The following is a 20,068-nucleotide window of genomic DNA, read 5'->3' as shown; positions in this document are numbered from 1 at the left end:
ATTAGCTACTTTGATAAATGTTTTATTAAAATGTGAATTACACTTCAGTAATTAAAAATTTTAAAGATAAAAGAAATAATGAAAAACAAACTGATTCCTTAGATACATTAATCTAAAGCAAATTCCTTCAAAAGACATGATTCACGGCCAGGAGCGGTGGCTCACGCCTGTAATCCCAGCCGTTTGGGAGGCCGAGGCGGGTGTATCACCTGAGGTTAAGAGTTTAAGACCAGCCTGGCCAACATGGCGAAACCCTGTCTCTACTAAAAATACAAAAAAACAAAAAAAAATTAGCCAGGAGTGGTGACAGGCGCCTGTAATCCCAGCTACTCGGGAGGCTGAGGCAATAGAATCACTTGAACTCGGGAGGTTGCAGTGAGCCCAGATCGCGCCACTGCACTCCAGCCTGGGTGACAAATGCAAAACTCCATCTCAGAAAAAAAAAAAAGACATGATTCATTTTTTTTTTTAAAAAAAAGAAAGAAAAAATTCCAAAGATAATAGAAATTACAAAGGAGCTACAACAAATAGGATTTTAAACTTGAAGAATACTATACACCCAACATATGCTTCAAAAATCTTAATGATGCATAAGATTTTCTGGAAAACAAAGCCAGCCATGAAATAAGTCAAAATGTGTTACTACCAGGAAACATTAAAATATCTAGGCAAAGAAAAAAGAAGCTTTCCACCATAATTTAATCGGCTATTTGCATAATTTTCATTTTACAAACTAATTACTTACAGGTGGGGGAAAGATTTTCCCTTTTCTCCTTCATCTCTTGTAATCTCTTCTCCATTGCGCTGTGGTGACTACTATTAATTTCAATTGTGGGAGTATATATTAATGAACCATTAGATTCAAATAAGAGAATAGGTACATCATCATCTGAAAATAAACAAAAAATCCACTTTAAGACCAAAAAGTGCCTTCATACTTCAGGAATGTGATTCCTTTTAAAGAACAACCCCCCACACCCCGTTTTCCTTCTTCCCTTTCAACATCATTACCTACTCCTGCTAATATTCTACCTCCACCACCTCCACAGGCAGTGATGTTGCTGCTACAGCTGCTGGCTCACATCTGCTGAGCAACTGCCCTCACCAAGCACTGTGCTAAGAACAATATATGCTTTAGTGCATCCAACCTCAAATCCAAACCCAAATCAGTATCCCCACTTGAAGACAAAGACTGAGACACAGAAGTTAAAAGTTGTAAAGCTGGAATGCAATTTAGTTTCTGTTTCTTGTCTCAGGTTTCAGAAACTGCCCCCATTAACCATCACTCCTACCCTCAAACACACTCACAGACCCAGACATGAACTTGACTGCATGAAGTGGGATCAGCACGGTCCCGGAACCATGAAGTTATGAGCTCGTTTTGTGTGGGTGCGGAGTTGTGTTTTTTTCTGGAATGCTACCTTGCATATGCTCAAAGAGCCCTTCAGAACTTTGATACTCACCCCCAACAAAAAAATACCAAGAATCATTTAATATATTCTCCTTTGGGACTCTTAAGCCTGAATAACCCTTACTGTAGTTCTGACAATATACAAATGTACATTAGTTGAATCATTAATACTTTATACATATAGTTTTTAATTACGATACATATTTGGTCTAAGAAGAAAATTTTGTATCTATCATTACCATGTTGCCAAAGTATTTTCAAATACACTGTCACTGACATAGGAAAGAAGGCCAAAGTGACAAAAGTATAAAGAATTATAGGAGAGTGTGCAATATTGCTATGAGGCTAGAAAGAGAGGCCAGATCATAAAGGACCTAGTAAATTGGAGGCTATGTTAAATACAGGATTTTATCCTGAATATTTTTCCTTGGGATGACACCAAGAAATTTTAAACCAGGGAGGGGATGTCCTTCTGATTTAAAGTTTTCACCATTGTGACTGCAGCACAGAGACGAACTGTAAGGAGACAGTGGAGGGCAGCGTAAGGAGTGGCTGCAGTGGTGCAGGAGGGATGATCCAGGCATCAGGGGAGAGAGGAGGGAAGGAGAAAACAGAAGAAGTCAAACAACGATTTCAGAAGCAGAGCCATGGTCTTGATGGGGGTTAGTGTCAGGAAGAAGGAGATGTCAAGGACGATTGCACGTTTCTGGCTTGAGCTTTGACGAAGACCAGACAGCTGGTGTGAAGGAAGGATGGACACGCACCAGGTGAGGCAGCGGGAGGGCTGAGCATGAAACAAATGATGCAAGCCATGTTTCTGGAAAATTATGTGGCAGCACTATGTGGGCTAACTCTTCTACCCAGTTCTGTCGCATTATCATCACAGATTTAAAATAAATCTTGGCCAGGCGCGGTGGCTCACGCCTGTAATCCCAGCACTTTGGGAGGCTGAAGCGGGCAGATCACGAGGTCAAGAGTTTGAGATCATCCTGGCCAACATGGTGAAACCCTGTTTCTACTAAAAATACAAAAATCAGCTGGGCGTGGTGGTACGCCCCTATAATCCCAGCTTCTCGGGAGGCTGAGGCAGGAGAATTGCTTGAACCCGGGAGGTGGAGGTTGTAGTGAGCCAAGATCGCACCACTGCACTCCAGCCTGGTGACGGAGCAAGACTCCATCTCAAAAAAATAAATAAAATAAATCTCGACAATTCTATTTGAATAATTTCAAAACACAGAATAGAGAATCTGTGACATAGTAACATAGATTAAAACAAAGAAAACAAAAACTAGAGGAATTAATGCTTCCTAGGAATTTCTAGTGACCATAATTGCTTATCTGTAGCAATGCTGTGTCAGAATTAGTAGGAAATACTGAATTTAGAGGACAGTGAAAAAGGCAAAAGAGAAATACCAAAAACGTACAAAGTATTTTAATGTTTCATAATATTCTTTTTTTTTTTTGAGTTGGAGTCTCACTCTGTTGCCCAGGCTGGAGTTCAGTGGTGCAGTCTCGGCTCACTGCAAGCTCTGCTTCCCAGGTTCACCCCATTCTCCTGCCTCAGCCTCCCAAGTAGCTGGGACTACAGGCGCCTGCCACCACTCCCAGCTAATTTTTTTGTATTTTTAGTAGAGACAGGGTTTCAGCATGTTAGCCAGGATGGTCTCGATCTCCTGACCTCGTGATCCGCCCGCCTCTGCCTCCCAAAGTGCTGGGATTACAGGCGTGAGCCACTGTGCCCAGCCCATAATATTCTTATATATAAAAATATTATTTAACTATATATATATATATAAAAGAATACATATTTTTTTTCTAAGACATCTTGTTATAGAACATAATATTCTAAAGTATTTTCCCAAATCACTAAAATAATGTATCATCTAATATTTGCCTATTCAGGGTAACAAAACAAAAATGCCAATTAGGTAAAAATACAAAGTTATATATAAAGAAGAAATAAATAGGTATTTACTTCAATAACGCTTATTAGCCAAAGTTTGCTTTTCTTCTGAAATCATTCCCGAAAATAAAAAGTTCGACCACCTTGATGAATGGTTAAGACTGTGGTCGATTAGCTCAAGCTGCGTGGCTCTATTATGGCTCCCAGTCAAGTCTCCCGCAGGCTCCTGACATTTTGTTTTCTCCTTCATAGAGTAAAGCTATCATAGTCTTCATCAGCTCTCTCATGCTGAATCCCACTAGTCATCATGCAAATTAAACAAGGTGTATGGACACAAATGCAAAGAACTGTATTATATTTCTTAGCTTACCTAGATTTGTTTTTTGCCTTTGTAGCTCTTTAGCCATTTTCTCAAATTTCTTCTGAAATCTCTTATCATTTTCTGGTGTTTTAAAATTAAAATCTTTGGGCTGCATACATTTACGCTGTGCAAAAAGAACACAAAAATTAATGCTGTACTGCAACTGCTTAAGGCAGGAGAAAAACCCCTTTCGCATACATTTCTGATACCTTTTATAACATCAGTAATAAAAAATTCTAAAAGAGGTGTTTCTTGCACTGTATGTGAATTGGCAATATTTATTTTTTTGTGCAGTTATAAAGAAAATGGACAGAATTTAAAAGACTGTATAAAAGGCTCTGTATTATGTTTTGTGAGACATTTTCATGATCCTAGCATTCTTAGTTTCCATGAAAGTTTTTAGCCAGTCTCTTTCGATTTTTTGCTGTTCTTACCACCAAACCAGCCCAATCTAGTTCAACTTTGTGTATCAAAATGGTGAACTGTTTAATTGCCACGGCCCCTGAAGTTGCAAGTTATGTCACTTGAGCATGCCCAGGGGAACCAAGCATGTAACCACGGGCAGAACCTAAGCACTTAGACCAAGGAACGGGGGCCAAATTAAGGAGTAAACACCTGATGGCATAATCCATGATCCAATCAGATTGAGCCCTGGCATCACCTTGTGACACAACCCAGTCAGATGACACCTCCCAGCATCACCTCATTGCAAGATCCAATCAGATCACACTTTGTTTTCTCTGCCTATGAAACTGCCTGAGCCCCCACCTCAGGGAGGCAGATTTGAGAGTTTCCTCCTGTCTCCTTGCCAGGCAACTTGCAATAAAGCCTTTCTTTTCTCAAAACAAGTGGCATGATCTTGGACTCTATGTGGGTTGGCAGCAAGCCCATTGCCTGCTTGGTAGCACTATTCTCACATCATCCTCCCTGCAAGACCATGACACAGTAATAAAACAATTTCTATTTTATAATTACCAAAGAAAAGAACCATTATTATTCTTGCCCTACCGTCATTAAATCACAGTAACTCCAATCAGCCAGTAAAACCCAAAAACTGTAACTACACTCACAAACACATGAAACCCCAGGCTGATATCCACAGGAAGGTCTTGGGTTAACTCTACTCTTAACCATCCTCAGACAGGGGAAATGTTTCCTTTGAAACACACCTCACTTTCCCAGCCTTACCCACCCCACTTTCTGTTCTTGGAACTGCCCATTGACTTCCCGTCTTTAGCCCAGCCATCAGCACAAATACGCATACTGAACTTCACATCGATTCTACCTATAACACTTTTATGCCTGACTTCTTTCTTATAGGACCCCAGGGAAATTTAAGTCATCTGTCTAGGTTCCTTGGTTTTCAGCGCGAAGCTACCAGCCCAAATTTGCTTACATGGGTAGCTAGCTACCCACGTAAACGCTAACTTCTTTTGCTCCAGTCTCATAGAAAGAACTTCTCTTAGCTATTCAAGGCTAATGCCTATACTGGGGATCTTGCTCTGTTAGTTATTCACTCATTTATTGACAAAAAACATGACTTTATGTCAGGCGCTGGTCTTGCAACCTAGAAAGATCCTTGTCATCATGGAGCTTGTATGCTGGTAAGGAATGACAGCAAATAAACATAATAAGTAAGTAAATTGTATGTGTCTTGGGAGGTTCATTTCAACAGGCTTGGAACCGGCCTGCACTGCTTTCACTAAAGTACCTGCATGACACAAAATGTACTAATTAGACAGTGGTGCTTTATAGCCACAGGTCCGGGAAGTTTGGGGACAGATTGTGCTGGCCTGTCAACATTGTTTATGAGTAGTGAGATGAAGGATTTGCCTGGAGGCTCTGCCAGTGGGGCTGGTTTATATAGACTCAGGGCCAGCAGTATACAAGAAGACACTCCATCTTGCGCTCCCTGGTTCTCAGGTATGGTGCAGGTTGGACACATTGTTATTTTGGGGTCCTGTGAATCTTCTCTAGCAACTGTATTCCATCAAACTGCCCACATTACTACAGTGTGTTAGGAGGTGCCAGTCAGCACTGCAGATGAAAAGAGACTTGCATAGTTGGCACAAGTGGGAAGGAACTGCTGGTATAAACGGGTGGCAGGATAGGTCTCACAGAGAAAGTAACATCTGCACAAAGCCATAGGGAGGCTGGAAAACGGGTCATGTGTAAGGATTTTGGGGTAAGAATGTTCCAGACAGAGGGAACAGATAACGCAATGGCTCTGAAACAGAAATACGATTGGCATGCTTGAGGAACAGCAAGCTGGGCAGGCAGGCAGCAGACAGGGTGAGGGGGGAGACAGATGCACAGAACCATCTCAAGGACCCAAAAGAATAAGGCCTTGAGTCGGGATTAATTTGCAATTACATTTGGAAAAGAGAAGGAAAGGGAAGGTTTTTAGACATGAAAATTAAAGTGGTAAAGTGTACAAGCAGTCATTAATGCTTCAGATTAGGAAAAATTAAAAAGATTAGTAACATCCAATATTGGTCAGAGTAGCACGAAATAGGTTTTTTTTTTTTTTTTTTTTTTTGAGACAGAGCCTTGCTGTTGCCCAGGCTGGAGTGCAGTGGCATGATCTGGGCTCACTGCAACCTCCACCTCCTGGGTTCAAGCAATTCTCCTGCCTCAGCCTCCTGAGTAGCTGGGATTACAGGTGTGCACCACCAGGTTGGGCTAATTTTTGTATTTTTAGTAGAGATGGGGTTTCGCCATGTTGGCCAGGCTGCTCTCAAACTCCTGGCCTCAACTGATTTGCCCGCCTTGGCCTCCTGAAGTGCTGGGATTACAGGTGTGAGCCACTGTATCTGGCCAAGAAATAGGTCATCTTGCATATGATTGGTGGAACTGGTAAAATCAAAATGTGTATGTATTCTTACCCAGTAATTTTATCTCTAGGTATCTGACTTGGAGAAATAAACTCAAATATGTGACTTAAGTAATATACTTAGCAAAAACTGACAGTGACTAAAAGTACATGAATACCGGAAAAACAGTCACAATGTATAATGCAATACAGAAAACTGAGTAGAGTCAAAGTTACGGACATGAAATGGTCAAAACCATATTGTTAATTGGGGAAGAGAAGGCAACTCACCAAATGATACACATAAGATAGCAGAGCCCCTTCACGTCAAGCATGCATGTGTGAGTGTGTACATGTGTGTAATGTACTGAAGAAATGCCACCTAGGATACTCATCAAATTGAAAGCTGCTTACATTGAGGGAGAGCAATCAAAGAGATGTCTGTGTTTACTAAATGTTTTACAAAGAAAATATGTATGTACTACTGATGTGTTTTTACAATAAACACTTGATTTTAGCATGTCACAGGGAGTCCAGAGACTGCTGAACACTTGTTCACCTATAATCAGGTAAGACTGAAGAAGTTCATCCATCACTGCATGGGCAAACTATGGCTTGTCTGAGATGAAATGTAACGAAGAAATATCATTTACTATTTTCAGGAAATGTGAAGTTCACAGTTATTTCTCCTCTAGTCTACAGGAAATGTAGTTCATTTTGGAGAAAGTCATCAAATCCTCCCTCTAACAGAGAATCTCATGTGAAAACAAACTGGCTGTGATGTTTCAGAGTAAAGTACCCTCAGATAAAGAAATCACAATTAGAACTTTTACATAAATAGAAAGCCGAAAAGGTTGTGGTTAAAATGTGAATTCGATCTCAAATGAAAGCAATGTCTTTAACTCTATAGTTTGCCCTCTGTATCTGCAAGTTCCAGATCTGTGGATTCAACCAGTCGCGATTGGAAATATTCAAAAGAAAAAAAATTTAACACAAATTTAAAAAAAATACAGTGTAACAACAATTTACAAAGCATTCACATTGTATTAGGTATTTTAAATAATCCAGAGATTACTTAAAGTACATGGGAGGAGCCAGGTGCAGTGGCTCACGCCTGTAATCCCAATTGGGAGGTTGAGGCAGAAGAATCACTTGGGGCCAGGAGTTTGAGACTAGCTTGGGCAACATAGAAAGACCCTGTCTCTACAAACAATTCTTTCTTAGGTATACGGGAGGATTTGTGTAGGTTACATGCAAATACTATCGCATTTTATATAACGGACTTGAGCATCAGTGGATTTTGTTATCTGTGGGGGTCCCGGAACTGATCCTCTGTGGATAATGAAGGACAACTGTATTTGTACAGCAGATTTTCCTAATAAATGACTTTGCACACTTGGATGTAGGTCCATCGGACTTTTGACATTTATCTGGCTAAACAGAATGCAGGTATTTTGGCTACAGATATAACAAACTTCATTCTGAGGTAGTTACCAAAGCACCTAAATGTTTGCTTGTCTCTTGGCACCTTTTAGTCTTCCCATGGCCAACCACAGGCTTTTCCATTTCATACAAATGTTATCGAAGAAGTCATAGGATAAAATAATCTCTGTAATTCACTTAAAAATGCTATGTGAAAAGAACAATATCATCAATAGCATATTTAAGACAACTCTTGAATATATTTCTAGAAGTTTTATTTTCTAGAAATAAAAAATAAAAACGAATAAATTCCTAATTGCCATTATCTACATTGAAATCATGTACTTACTTTTTTTTTAATTAGGCTTGGTAAGTGTTCATTCGTATTAGCTGCAGGAAACAATGATTCATCAATGTGTGCTCCAGCTGTCCTGCATCTGTATAATTAAATTAAGGTAGTCTAATGAGTATTTGCTTCTATTATACATTGACACAGCACTAAATCTGCACATGTATTAGCAATTTAAGAAATCCATAGCTAGGTCATTTTAACAGACTTTTAAAAAATAAATACAACAGCAAATACAAAAGTCAGTATAAATCAAACTTCCCAAAATCATCTCTATCTGGTATTTAAGTATAACAGAAGCAAGAGGCAGGTAAAGGAAGTACAATTTTTACACAACAATTTTTGACTTGTAGTATACTTCAAAATTATTAGTGCATGGTACTCATAAAGCTAAGAGTAAATGCTATTAAATGGATCATTTAATAGTAAACAGGCCATAAAACAGATAATTTAGAGGTAGAAGGGACGTAAAGAAATTGAAGTCAGAGGACATCTCTTTCCTCCAAAATTGGGCTGTCCTTTTTGTGTTTCTGTCCAGACACCACCATCAGCCCCAAGGCCCGGGTGTGCAACCAATGCTCCGCATTGCCAAGCCTCCTCCTCCTGCCCTGTGGACACACCTGCCATTTCTCCTGTCCACCTTCGTATCTCTGGATTCCTGTGACCCTTATCTCCTTCTTAGCATTCTGTCACTCAAGTCTAAATAATTATGATTTTCTAAATGATCTCCTGCCCTACTATTTGTTTCTCCTCTTCTAATTCACTCATACATTCCTGAAATATTAATCTTAAATTTCTTCCCAACCTAGATAAAAACCTTCTGTCACTCCCATGTTTAGAGCATATTCTCACTCATCTGCTGTTCAAGTGTTTTTATAATAAGTCCTCTACGCACCTCTCCAACTATCCCTCACAGGCCTATCACCGTTCAACATCTAACACACGAACAGTTATTTGAAAAAATAAAGTACACTGCAATAAAAAACACATATCCATATTGATATAGAAATTTCTACAAAATATATTAGGAATGAAGGAAGTTTCAGAAATATGTGCCTCTGTACGGCACAGTATGGTCTATGCAATGTGGTAAGTGACACTAGGGTAGTGAATGTCATCCTGGCATCCCTGACCCCCTTCTGAGGGTGTGCAAAGTCAATACTATCTTTATAACAACACTAACATGTGATTTTCCTTTCTCATCTCGCATTATCCCCTCAGTATACAATGCAGTGGAGTTTTCAGAAGCAAAACGACATGTGCTACCCCAATACACTGAACGCAGAGGCAGATATGAGAAGGCAACTGTCTTCTATTAAGCCAGGCATCAGAGAAATCTGCAAAAATGTACAAATTTAAAAAAGAATACAGTGCAGTAATTGTAACAAGAGAAGTACAACCAGGCAGAAAAGCAGCAAAAAGTTGCGTAACGAGTATGGTTCAGAGAAAGCTTCAGGTCAGAGATGATCACCAGACTCAACTCTGACAAGGAGGCAGATGTGGGAGGACACAGATCTTCCATCTGGAAGCAGAGCATAGACTCAAGCACAGTGCAGCAAACAGGGTGACATTGTGGGGAAAACATATACCATTTGTATGACTGAGTGAATGAATGCAACTTAGGAGACTATCAACAAAAAAAGAATTCATGTGATTCCAAGGGTTGTACTTTCTAAGCTAATGAGCTTGGACCCTGTCCTGTGGGTCTGGGGCATGGGGACAGGTGTGAGAGAGGGGTCGTGGGCAGATCACTGGTCCAGGACGAGGAGGCCAGTCAGGGAATACTGCAATAACTGTGGCAGGAGACGCTAAAGATTCAGCAAAGGCAGTTGGGGACTAAGATAGGGAGGGGGAATCCTTAACTGAATAATATTTAGACAATAAAAATGGAAGGTTTTTGACCTCTGGTTAAATCTGGTGGACTGAGCACATGCTTTTCTCTTGACCCCCAAAACCCCAATAAAATGATAGTAAAGGAAAACAAAAAGACATAAACGAACAAAAATAAAGAGTAGATAAGAGCTGTCTGGGGAAATGAAATCAAACAAATAAAAAAAAAAAAGGGAAACCCAAGCTTGGCAGCTGGGGCGGGGGAGGAGTCCATCTGGAGCTCAGAACCTGGAGCTCAGAACCCCTCAAGGGCAGGAGGCGCAGGTGAAGCCACAGCAGTCTGGGGTGGGGCAGGGGGCAAAGGACAGGGGGCAAAGTGCAGAGAGCGGAGGGTGGAAGGCTGAAAAGAGGGAGCGACTCTCCTTCTCTCCTTGCCTGTGCCCACTCACTGCCACCCAGTGTCCAATGGGGGCACTGGGTCCATGTTCACATAACTGGAGCCTGAGAAGCTCTGGACTCAAAGGACACCAGGCTAAGCTCAGGGAAAACAAAAAGTTTTCCATGAAAGGAAATATATTCATGGTTCACTCTGAGATTCAGCCTAACACACAACTTCCACAGTCATAATGATGTAAACATAAACTACCGATTTAACCAAAATGTATCATGTACACTGCAATCAAGAGTGGAAAGAGCCTACACATGAATGTGTCCATGCAAACAGCAGATGAGTGTATGTGGGAGTGAGGTGCACTCAGAGGGGCAGATTAAAAACGAAATTCTCACTTCCCTATCAGAAAGTCACTAGATAATATCTGAAACTGAAAAACCGAAACAGCAATACGGCCACAGTATTTAGAAATATGGAGGTCACCGAACAGCTTATCTGCAGAAGCAGCCACAAGTGTGAAAGGAGCTGCCTCTGGGGAACAGGAATTGAGGGTGAAAAGGGTCAAGAAAGGGACCATTGTTTTTCATGATAAGCCTTGTAATATTTAGTTCTTCTGTGTGTGTGTGTGTGTGTGTGTGTGTGCGTGCGCACGTGTCCATACAATGGAACATGATTCCACCATAAAAAATTCTAATACAGATAACAACATGCTGAACCTTGAAAACATTATGCTAAGAGAAAGAAGCCAGACATGAAGGCCGTATATCATATGATTCCGCTTATTGGAAATGTCCAGAAAAGGAAAATCCACAGAGAAAGAAAGTAGACTAGAGGCTGCCTTGGCTGGCGGGAGAATAGGGGATAGGGCTAAGGGGTGCAAGTTTCATTTTGAGGTGACGAAAATGTTTTTAAATTGTGGTGACGGTTGCACAACTCTGTGAATACAGTTATATGCCGCATAACAACCTTTTGGTCAATGACAGACCACATACACAACAGTGATCACATAAGATTATAATGGAGCTGAAAAATTCCTATCGCCTAGCGACATACTGATGTTCCTAACCCTGTGTAGGCCCAGGCTAATGTGTGTCTTCGTGTCCTAGTTTTTTTTTTTTTAAGTTTAAAAGTAAAAATTAAAATTAAAACATAGAAAAAGCTGATAAAGATATAAGGTATTTTTATACTGTTGTACAACGTATTTTAAGGCATTACAAAAGAGTCAAAAAATTTAAAAAATTACAAAGTTTATCATGTAAAAAAGCTATAGTAAGGCCAAATAAAAAAAAAATACAGTATAGGCGAGGCATGGTGGCTCACACCTGTAATCTCAGCACTTTGGGAGGTTGAGGCGGGAGGACAGCGGTTCAAGGCCATCCAGGCTAACATGGGGAAATGCCGTCTCTACTAAAAATGCAAAAATTAGCCGGGCGTGGCGGCGCGTGCCTGTAATCCCAGCTACTCAGGAGGCTGAGTCAGGAGAATCGCTTGAACCTGGGAGGCAGAGGTTGCAGTGAGCCGAGATCAAGCCACTGCACTCCAGTCTGGGCGACAGAGCGAGATTCCGTTACAAAAAAAAAAAACAGTATAATAACTACTTACGAAGTACTCGTATTAGGTATTATACATAACCCAGGTGTTTTTTTTTTCCTCCCACCACAAGTAACAGAGAGATAGATTATTTACTTATGGGAGGAGCCGGGTGCAATAACTCCCATGTGTAATCCCAACATTTTGGGAGGCAGAGGTAGGAGGACTGTTTCAGGTCAGGAGTTGGAGACTAGTGGGGGCAACGTAGCAAGAATGCTGTCTCTACAAAAATAAAAATAAAAATAAATTAGCCAGGCATAGTGGCACACGCCTGTAGTCCCAGCTCCTCAGGAAGCTGAGGCAGGAGGATTGCTTGAGCCTAGGAGGTTGAGGCTACAGTGAGCCATAATTGTGCCACTTCACTCCAGCCTGGGAGACAAAGCAAGACCTTGTCTTTAAAAAAACGTTATAGTATCAGTTAATACAGTTGCTCCAAAAAATATACATCCAGTGTAACCTAACTGTATGACGTGTATAAAGTCCATAGTAGTGTATAGTAGTAATGTCCTAGGCCTTCACATTCGCTCACCACTCACTCAACGACTCAACCACAGCAACTTCCAGTCTAGCGAGCTCAATTCATAGTAAACGCCCTATGTAAGTGTACCATATTTTATCTTTTATACCATATTTTTACTCTACCTTTTCTATGTTTAAGTATTTCAGAGACACAAATACTTACCACTGTTTCACAACTGCACATGCTGTAGAGGTTTATGCCTAGGAGCAACAGGTTGTGCCACAGAGCCTAGGTGTGCAGTAGCTATGTCATGCAGGTGTGTGTTAATACACACTGTGATGTCTCCACAACAACAAAATCACCTATTCATTTCTCAGAAGGCATCCCTGTCGTCAAGCAATACCTGACTGTATATTTAAAACCACTGAATTGTATACTTTAATTGGACAAATTGTGTAGCATATGAATTAGATCTTAAAACAATGTTGGGAAAAAAAAACCATGAAATACCACTACACATCTGCTTGAATGGCTAAAATTCAAGATGGATAAATTTCAACTATTGGTGAAGATGTGGAGTGAACGGAACACTGCTGGTGGGAATATACAGTGCCATAACCACCTTGGAATAGTTTGGGTAATGACCCAAGAGAAATGAAAGCATACAAAGACACAAATGTAAATGTCCATTGTAACTTTATTCATAATAACCTAAAATGGCAAACTAGCCCAATCTCCATCAACTGGTGGCACCAAGCTACATGCCTACAATAGAATACTACTCAGCTATAAAAGGAAGTGAAACCACTGCTACAAACAACATGGACAGATCGCAAAAACATCACCTTCAGTGATGTCAGGCACAAAATAGTACACGCTGGATGATTCCACTGATCTGAAGCCGCAGAATTGGTGACACTAATCTTTAATGACAGAAACCAGATCTGTGGCTGCCCTGGGGTGGGAGGAGGGGGCAGGGAGGCCGACAGCAAATGGGACATGAAGGAGATTTTGGGGTGATGAAAATGCTCTATATTTTGGTTGTGGTGGTGACACAGGTATACACAAAAAATCCGTGAATGTACACTTAAAATGGGTCCATTTTATTTTATGTAAATGTTTTTATAAAGCTGATTTTAAAAAAACAAACCAACTATCTGAGCCTGCAATAATGGGGTGAGCAGAATGCTGTATCTAATAAAAGTGATGGGAAAGGGAGGCGGGTGGAAGAGAACGAGGAAGGAAATGTTTTTTAACTGTGCTTCTTTTTAAAAAGTCCCCTTAATTACCAATTTTAAGCATGAGAAGTTTTTAGCAGCTTCTTCTTACTCAAGCAAAATGTCACCGATTTACCACTATTATGCCTAAGGGAACAGCAAAAGGGGGGTGGCTGAGATGCATCTGGATGAAAGACGTAGAGGAGACCCTAGATAATCGTGTTATCAAATACACAGTATTAAAATCACCACCATCATCAGGACAAAGGTCACCCAGCTCATGAGAAGCCTCAAACCAACCGTGCTGGAAAAGCCACTACCATTGCCTCCTATTGCACAACACAGAAAACCGAGGAGCACAGAAGATCATTTGCCAAACTTTACAAAACCAGTAAGTATTCTTTAAGTTAGCAGTTTAAGGAAGGGCTTGATTCAACCCAGTAAAACGTGTGCCTGACATAGGTTATACAGTTGTGGAAGATGTGTTCTGTTCCTTTGGGAGAAGCTTCCCAACCACATATCCTTCAGAGTGATAAGATGTAAGGTGCACAGAGATGCTCTCCCTGAATTTCATCTACCTGGGTGTAACTATCATCACTCACTATGAAGAAGTAAGTGGCACTTACTGCTAGTAATGCCGTTCTGCATGCCAACAGCTATGCTTCAGCACACGTGGTAACACACTAAAGCTGCTACACTGAAACCCACGTTTGCCAGGGGTCCAACCAAAATCTACTGAACAGACAAAAAAGCTTCCAGTTAGATTTCTATTTTTCTTCAGAAATGTAAAATGATAACATTATCCCACCATCTAGTGGTCAAAACGAAAAGTGTTTCAAGAGACGTCTCTAAACAGAGAACCAACTATTTGACCTGCTGCTGCCTCAGAGCCAACAGAAATCAAAGCAGCAACGTTCTCCTCGGGAAGCCCTGCTGTGATGAGCTTATTCTCCCCAGAGAGCCGATTCACTCCAGCACTTCCCACAGTACACCTGCTAGGTCGGCCAGGAACCACCGACTCCCATTCTACCCTTAGGACGATGCCTTCACCTGGGCCAATCCTGCATTCTTTATACTACTCTTGTGCCAAACTGCCCAGCACCAGTATCTTATTCTCTAGGCCCAGTCAGTAAGTCAATTCAGGAAAAGTACATTAATCTTTTTTGTAAACGGCACTGTGTTAGCGAGGTAAAAAAGTGAATGGCATCTCCTTGAAGATTCCAGCCGCAAAGCACGCTATCCTTCACATGTGTCCCTGACGCACAAGGAAGAACACAGGAGACTCAGAGAAGTCTGCACAATAGTGCTCTGCCAGCAGAGAGCGAACTTCTGTGGTCTAGCACTAAATAACCGTAGCAAGTTAACTCAGGAGCTACTGGAGGAACCTAGAGCCCAGCAGTTGAGTAATTTGCCCAGTCCTTAATGGCTACACATCCACTGTTACACACTGATGTGATATCAGCAGGACACATCAGACCGTTCCAAACTGAGGGACGTTCCTATCACTGGTCAGTGACCTTAAACAGTGTCAAAGTCACAAAAGCCAGTGAAAGACTAAGGAATGGCTGCAGGGTGAGAAGGCTGAGGAGGCGGGAAGTGGAGCTGGCTGCTGGTAGGATAGGAATGGAGTCTGAGGATTCCGGGAGGAAGGGAGCCGTGGTAAGCCCCTAATGTCGGCCTGTGTTGTGGTTATGCAGGAATATGTCCCTGTTTCTAGCAAACACTAAATGCAGGGGGTGATGGCCTTCGGTCAGCAACCAACTCTCAGCCTAGCAAGGACAAAGCCTGTGAACTGTATTCCCCACCTAGCTGTTAGTTTGCAGTTGTTTAAAAATGATAAATTTCTTCAACAGAACTTAGAGTGGGGGCCAAGCTGACCTTTATTTCAAATTTATGTATTCTTTCTTCAAGGTAAAAATTTCTACATCCAAAGGAAATGTCAGAATTTTATCAATTGCCATCTGATCTTAAAATGAACACTCCCAGAAGGAACCCAACACAAAGGGATTCTAGTGACACCTAGTGACTTTATGAAGTTAATGTTCACATTTTCAGTGGAAACCATGAGCTACTGCATTGGAAAGGCAGGCAGTTCACCAAGAAAGGACAGACGTGACATAAAAAATGCAGGTCAGTTTGGCTCTTATCTCTATGTTCTGCTGAAGAAAATTCAAGCTCACTAAAAGTCAGAGAAATGCAAATAAAAACTATTATTTTTCTTCTACAAATTAGAAAAAAGAACTGATAACTCACAACATTAGCAAAGGTATTGGGAAACATGCATTTTTTTGATAATTCCAGTAAGAATGGAAACCAGTACACTCCTTCCAGAAGGTAATTTGGCAGCATCTATCATATTTAAATATGTAAACTCTCTGAAATGAACAGCCCACTTTGGGGATTTAAACCTATGGAAAGATTTATCACCTGCAAAAAGGTAATACATACAGAAGCTCAATGCTGCAATATTTCTAATTGAAAAAAATAACTAAGAAATGAAAAACTTCAATCACCAATAGGACACTGGTTACATAAATTACTGGACAGCTACTACAAAATATTCTTATAAAGTGGGATGTATCTGCATGTACAGGCAAAAAAATGACCTGTAATAAAAAGTTGACTAAAGTATATGGGCCGGGCGCAGGGGCTCATGCCAGTAATCCCAGCACTTTGGGAGGCCGAGGTGGGCGGATCACAAGATCAGCAGATGGAGACCATCCTGGCTAACACGGTGAAACCCCATCTCTACTAAAAATACAAAAAAATTAGCCAGGCGTGGTGGCGGGCGCCTGTAGTCCCAGCTACTCAGGAGGCTGAGGCAGGAGAATGCAGTGAGCCAAGATTGCACCACTGCACTCCAGCCTGGGCGACAGAGCGAGACTCAGTTTCAAAAAAAAAAAAAAAAGAAAAGAAAAATGCCAAAAGATTAGGTTCACTTTTGAGCTTCTGAGGACCTTAAAAGTTTGCTTTTGCCAGGCACGGTGGCTCTTACCTGTAATCCTAGCACTTTGGGAGGCCAAGGTGGGCGGATCACCTGAGGTCAGGAGTTAAACCAGCCTGGCCAACATGGTGAAACCCTGTCTCTCCTAAAAATATAAAAATTGGACGGGCACAGTGGCTCACGCCTGTAATCCTAGCACTTTGGGAGACCGAGGAGGGCGGATCACAAGGTCAGGAGATCGAGACCATCCTGGCTAACACAGTGAAACCCCGTCTCTACTAAAACCACAAAAAATTAGCCGGGTGTGGTGGCGGGCTCCGGTAGTCCCAGCTACTCGGGAGGCTGAGGCAGGCGAATGGCATGAACCTGGGAGGCAGAGCTTGCAGTGAGCCGAGATTGTGTTACTGCACTCCAGCCTGGGCGACAGAGTAAGACTCCGTATCCAAAAAAAAAAAAAAATTATATACATATATGTAATTAGCCAGGCATGGCAGTACGTACCTATAGCCCCAGCTACTCGGGAGGCTGAGGCAGGAGAATTGCTTGAACCCAGGAGGCGGAGGTTGCAGTAAGCCGAGATCGCGCCACTGCACTCCAGCTTGGGCAACAGAGTGAGACTCAGTCTCCAGAAAAGAAAAAAAAAAGTTTGTTTTTGGATAACGAAGTTACAAGTATTATGGAGTCCGCATGAGCCCCTTGAGAAAGGCTGGGGTTAGTGGTGGGCAGAAATAGAGAGAAATGGGATAGAGAATGAGTCGGGGGGTAGTCAGGGGCTGGGCCAGCAAAGCAGAGTAAGAATCCCTAACTCTCAGCAGAACACACTACCAGTGACCATCCCCATAGCAGGGTTAGCTGAGACGCCCTATTAGGTACAGAAATGGCTACTATTTTAATTTTGTCCATGCATCTCCATTTACTTCAAGCTTCTAGTAAAGGTCTCTGTTTCTGCACTCTCCCCTCCACATTTCTATACGATTTTTAAAATGTAGTTTTTTTCAAATCATTTTCTCCCATGATATTTTCTCTAGTATCTCTACGCCACTTAACTAAATTTTCCTTTGTTCATAATTTGTTAGAACAAATATTTACTGAGCATCTACTAGGAGCCAGATGAATATTAGACTTACTGGAAACACAACCATAAATAAGACAGACAGGTAGCTGCTCTTGGAGTCCACATTACAATAGAAAGACAAAATGCATGATTAGGTACACAGACAGATAAAGCAGTCAAATGAACAAAATAAGTTTTAATAGTACACACAGGAAAAAAGGAGCTGAGATACAGAATAATAAATAGGGCTTGAACTGTGAACTGGGGACAGAGGAAGCTCTTCTGATAAAGCGACCTTGCAATGCAACATGTATAAAGGAGCTGACTACAAAACTGGGTTTAGAATCAGGAAGAGGGGGCAGAGTTCTCAGCACAGGCCAAGAACTAAAGGCAGAAAGAGTGTAGCTTTGGGGACCTGGAAGCCCAGAGCATTTGGAAGACGCAAACAAGGGAGAGGGGAGCAGCTGACAATGGAAGGGAAGGGGACCATCATGCAGCACACTGGACCTGGGTCAGCAAACTTCTGTAAAGGGGAAAGTAGTGAATGCCTTAGGCTTCGTGGGCCGTAAGGTCTCTGCCACAGGATCCAAATCTACAGCTGTAGTACAGAGGCAGCCACTGACTACATCGTCAGATGAACATGCCTGTGTTCCAATAAAACGGTATTTATGGATACTAAAATTGAATTTCATATAATGTAAATATGAAATAGTAAACATTTGAATTTTTTTTTTCTCTTAACTTAAAAACCATTCTTAGCTCATGGGCCATTAAAAAAAAATAAACAGGATGGCAGGGTGGATTTGGCTGGGGGATGACAGTTGGCCATTATCTGCTATAGACCACTGAACTCTAAGCCATTTTGTCAGAAGGATAAAGCTGATCCATGTGTTGAAGTATTACAGGTAGTTAGGCGTAAGCCCGGCAGGAGAGGGCTCTACCACCCACTAGGAATGTTGGGTGATAGCTCAACAATTATCACATTGCCTCTCTAAAAGTGATAAATTGGCAGCCAGAGCCAGGGAGAGGCCATTTCCTGACAGTCCACACCTGTTGTGCTAAAGTGTTAACTGAATGCAGATGCCAGGGAGAGGCCATTTCCCGGGCATGCACATTAAGAGACAAAATGGCGGAGAAACGGGAAGAAAGCTTCACATGGGCACCCATACAACTTCCTAAACAAGCTGCCTGTGCTCAATTCCCGCACTGTGCATGCGGGCAGCCCACCCTAAGGGAAGAACTGCGGGAAAGGGCGAGCCTACAAATCCCAGGATCAAGGTTAAACATCAAATTAGACCTCCATGCCCGCCTGGGACTCTTCCCAGTGTACTTTCCTTTCTTTCCGTTCTGACGCCTTTTAAATAAACTTCTGCTCCTGCTCTGACCCTTGCGTCAGTCTCTTCTTTTGCCTTATGCTCCTCCGTGGAATTCTTTCTTTTGAGGAAGCAAGAACTGAAGTTGCTGCAAACCCATATGTGTTTGCTGCCAGGAACTTGGATACCTTCCACTGGTAACAAAAGGGGTTCCATTTGCTTATGTATAAGAAACAAAATGAAACAGACAGGCATGAGGCTGCTACGGTAACTCAAGCAAGACATGATAGTTGTCTCGACTGTAACAGCAGAGAGAAAGATCTATGAGAGATCGATTTTGAGATAAAAATCAATAAGCCATTTCAATGGACTCCATAAGAAGATGAGGTAGAGAAAACAATGATGGCTGGCTGATACTGAGTCTTACCCCATTCCCTCCCCGAAAAAAAAGCAGAAAATAAAAAAGAAACTTAAATAAAAGACACATATGACCTACATTCTCACTGACACGGAGATAACAGCGCAAGTTCAGATGACCTATAAGTAGAAAAATAATCCAATTCCATCACAGCTGCAAGTCTATGGATGCAGAAAGTTGGGGAGAATAGGCTTAAGACTCCATAAAAAGTAGTACAGCCTGGAGAACTTACATGAAGCACAGGTAAAAGAAGTCTCAGAAAGAGGACACCCAGCACAACTGCCACAACACAGAACCCACGCAGCTCACAGCACCCGCTCCAGGGAAGGGGTCTGAATGGGAGCAAGACTAGGACAGGCAGGCTCTGAAAAACAACAGTTCTGGGGGGAGTGGCAGCCCTTGAACCAATGGCAGTGAAAAAAAGAAGAAACTAAGAGAAAAACATTTAAGGATCCTATAGAAACAAAACGCAAACGAGATACACAAGCCCCTCCCTTCTCCCTCCCTCACCAGCATCACCTATAAAAGAAACTATGCAAGACAGCAGAACTGACAGAAGAGGACGCTCTGGCCACAAGCCTGGCCTATGCAAT

The 20,068-nt window shown here is 41.7% G+C and overlaps 1 protein-coding gene across 12 annotated transcripts in view; it reads right to left on the bottom strand.

The window, feature by feature from the left end:
* MCPH1 (microcephalin 1) overlaps nucleotides 1-20,068 on the bottom strand; it is a 270,092-nt gene that overhangs the window by 232,474 nt on the left and 17,550 nt on the right. For all 12 annotated transcript variants that reach the window (XR_010112893.1, XM_055107253.2, XM_034965554.3 and 9 more), the window contains 3 exons: nucleotides 8,259-8,346; nucleotides 3,685-3,799; nucleotides 746-889 (listed from right to left, as the gene is read on the bottom strand). Coding sequence is in view for 11 of the 12 variants with exons in the window: in XM_055107253.2 (XP_054963228.2) it covers nucleotides 746-889; nucleotides 3,685-3,799; nucleotides 8,259-8,346 (347 nt within the window). In the remaining variant the exon portion in view is untranslated. The remainder of the gene's footprint in view (nucleotides 1-745; nucleotides 890-3,684; nucleotides 3,800-8,258; nucleotides 8,347-20,068) is intronic.

The sequence above is a fragment of the Pan paniscus genome, chromosome 7 (genome assembly GCF_029289425.2).
Source record: "Pan paniscus chromosome 7, NHGRI_mPanPan1-v2.0_pri, whole genome shotgun sequence".
NCBI classification, from domain to species: domain Eukaryota; kingdom Metazoa; phylum Chordata; class Mammalia; order Primates; family Hominidae; genus Pan; species Pan paniscus.
This window is presented reverse-complemented; position numbering and strand designations above follow the sequence as displayed.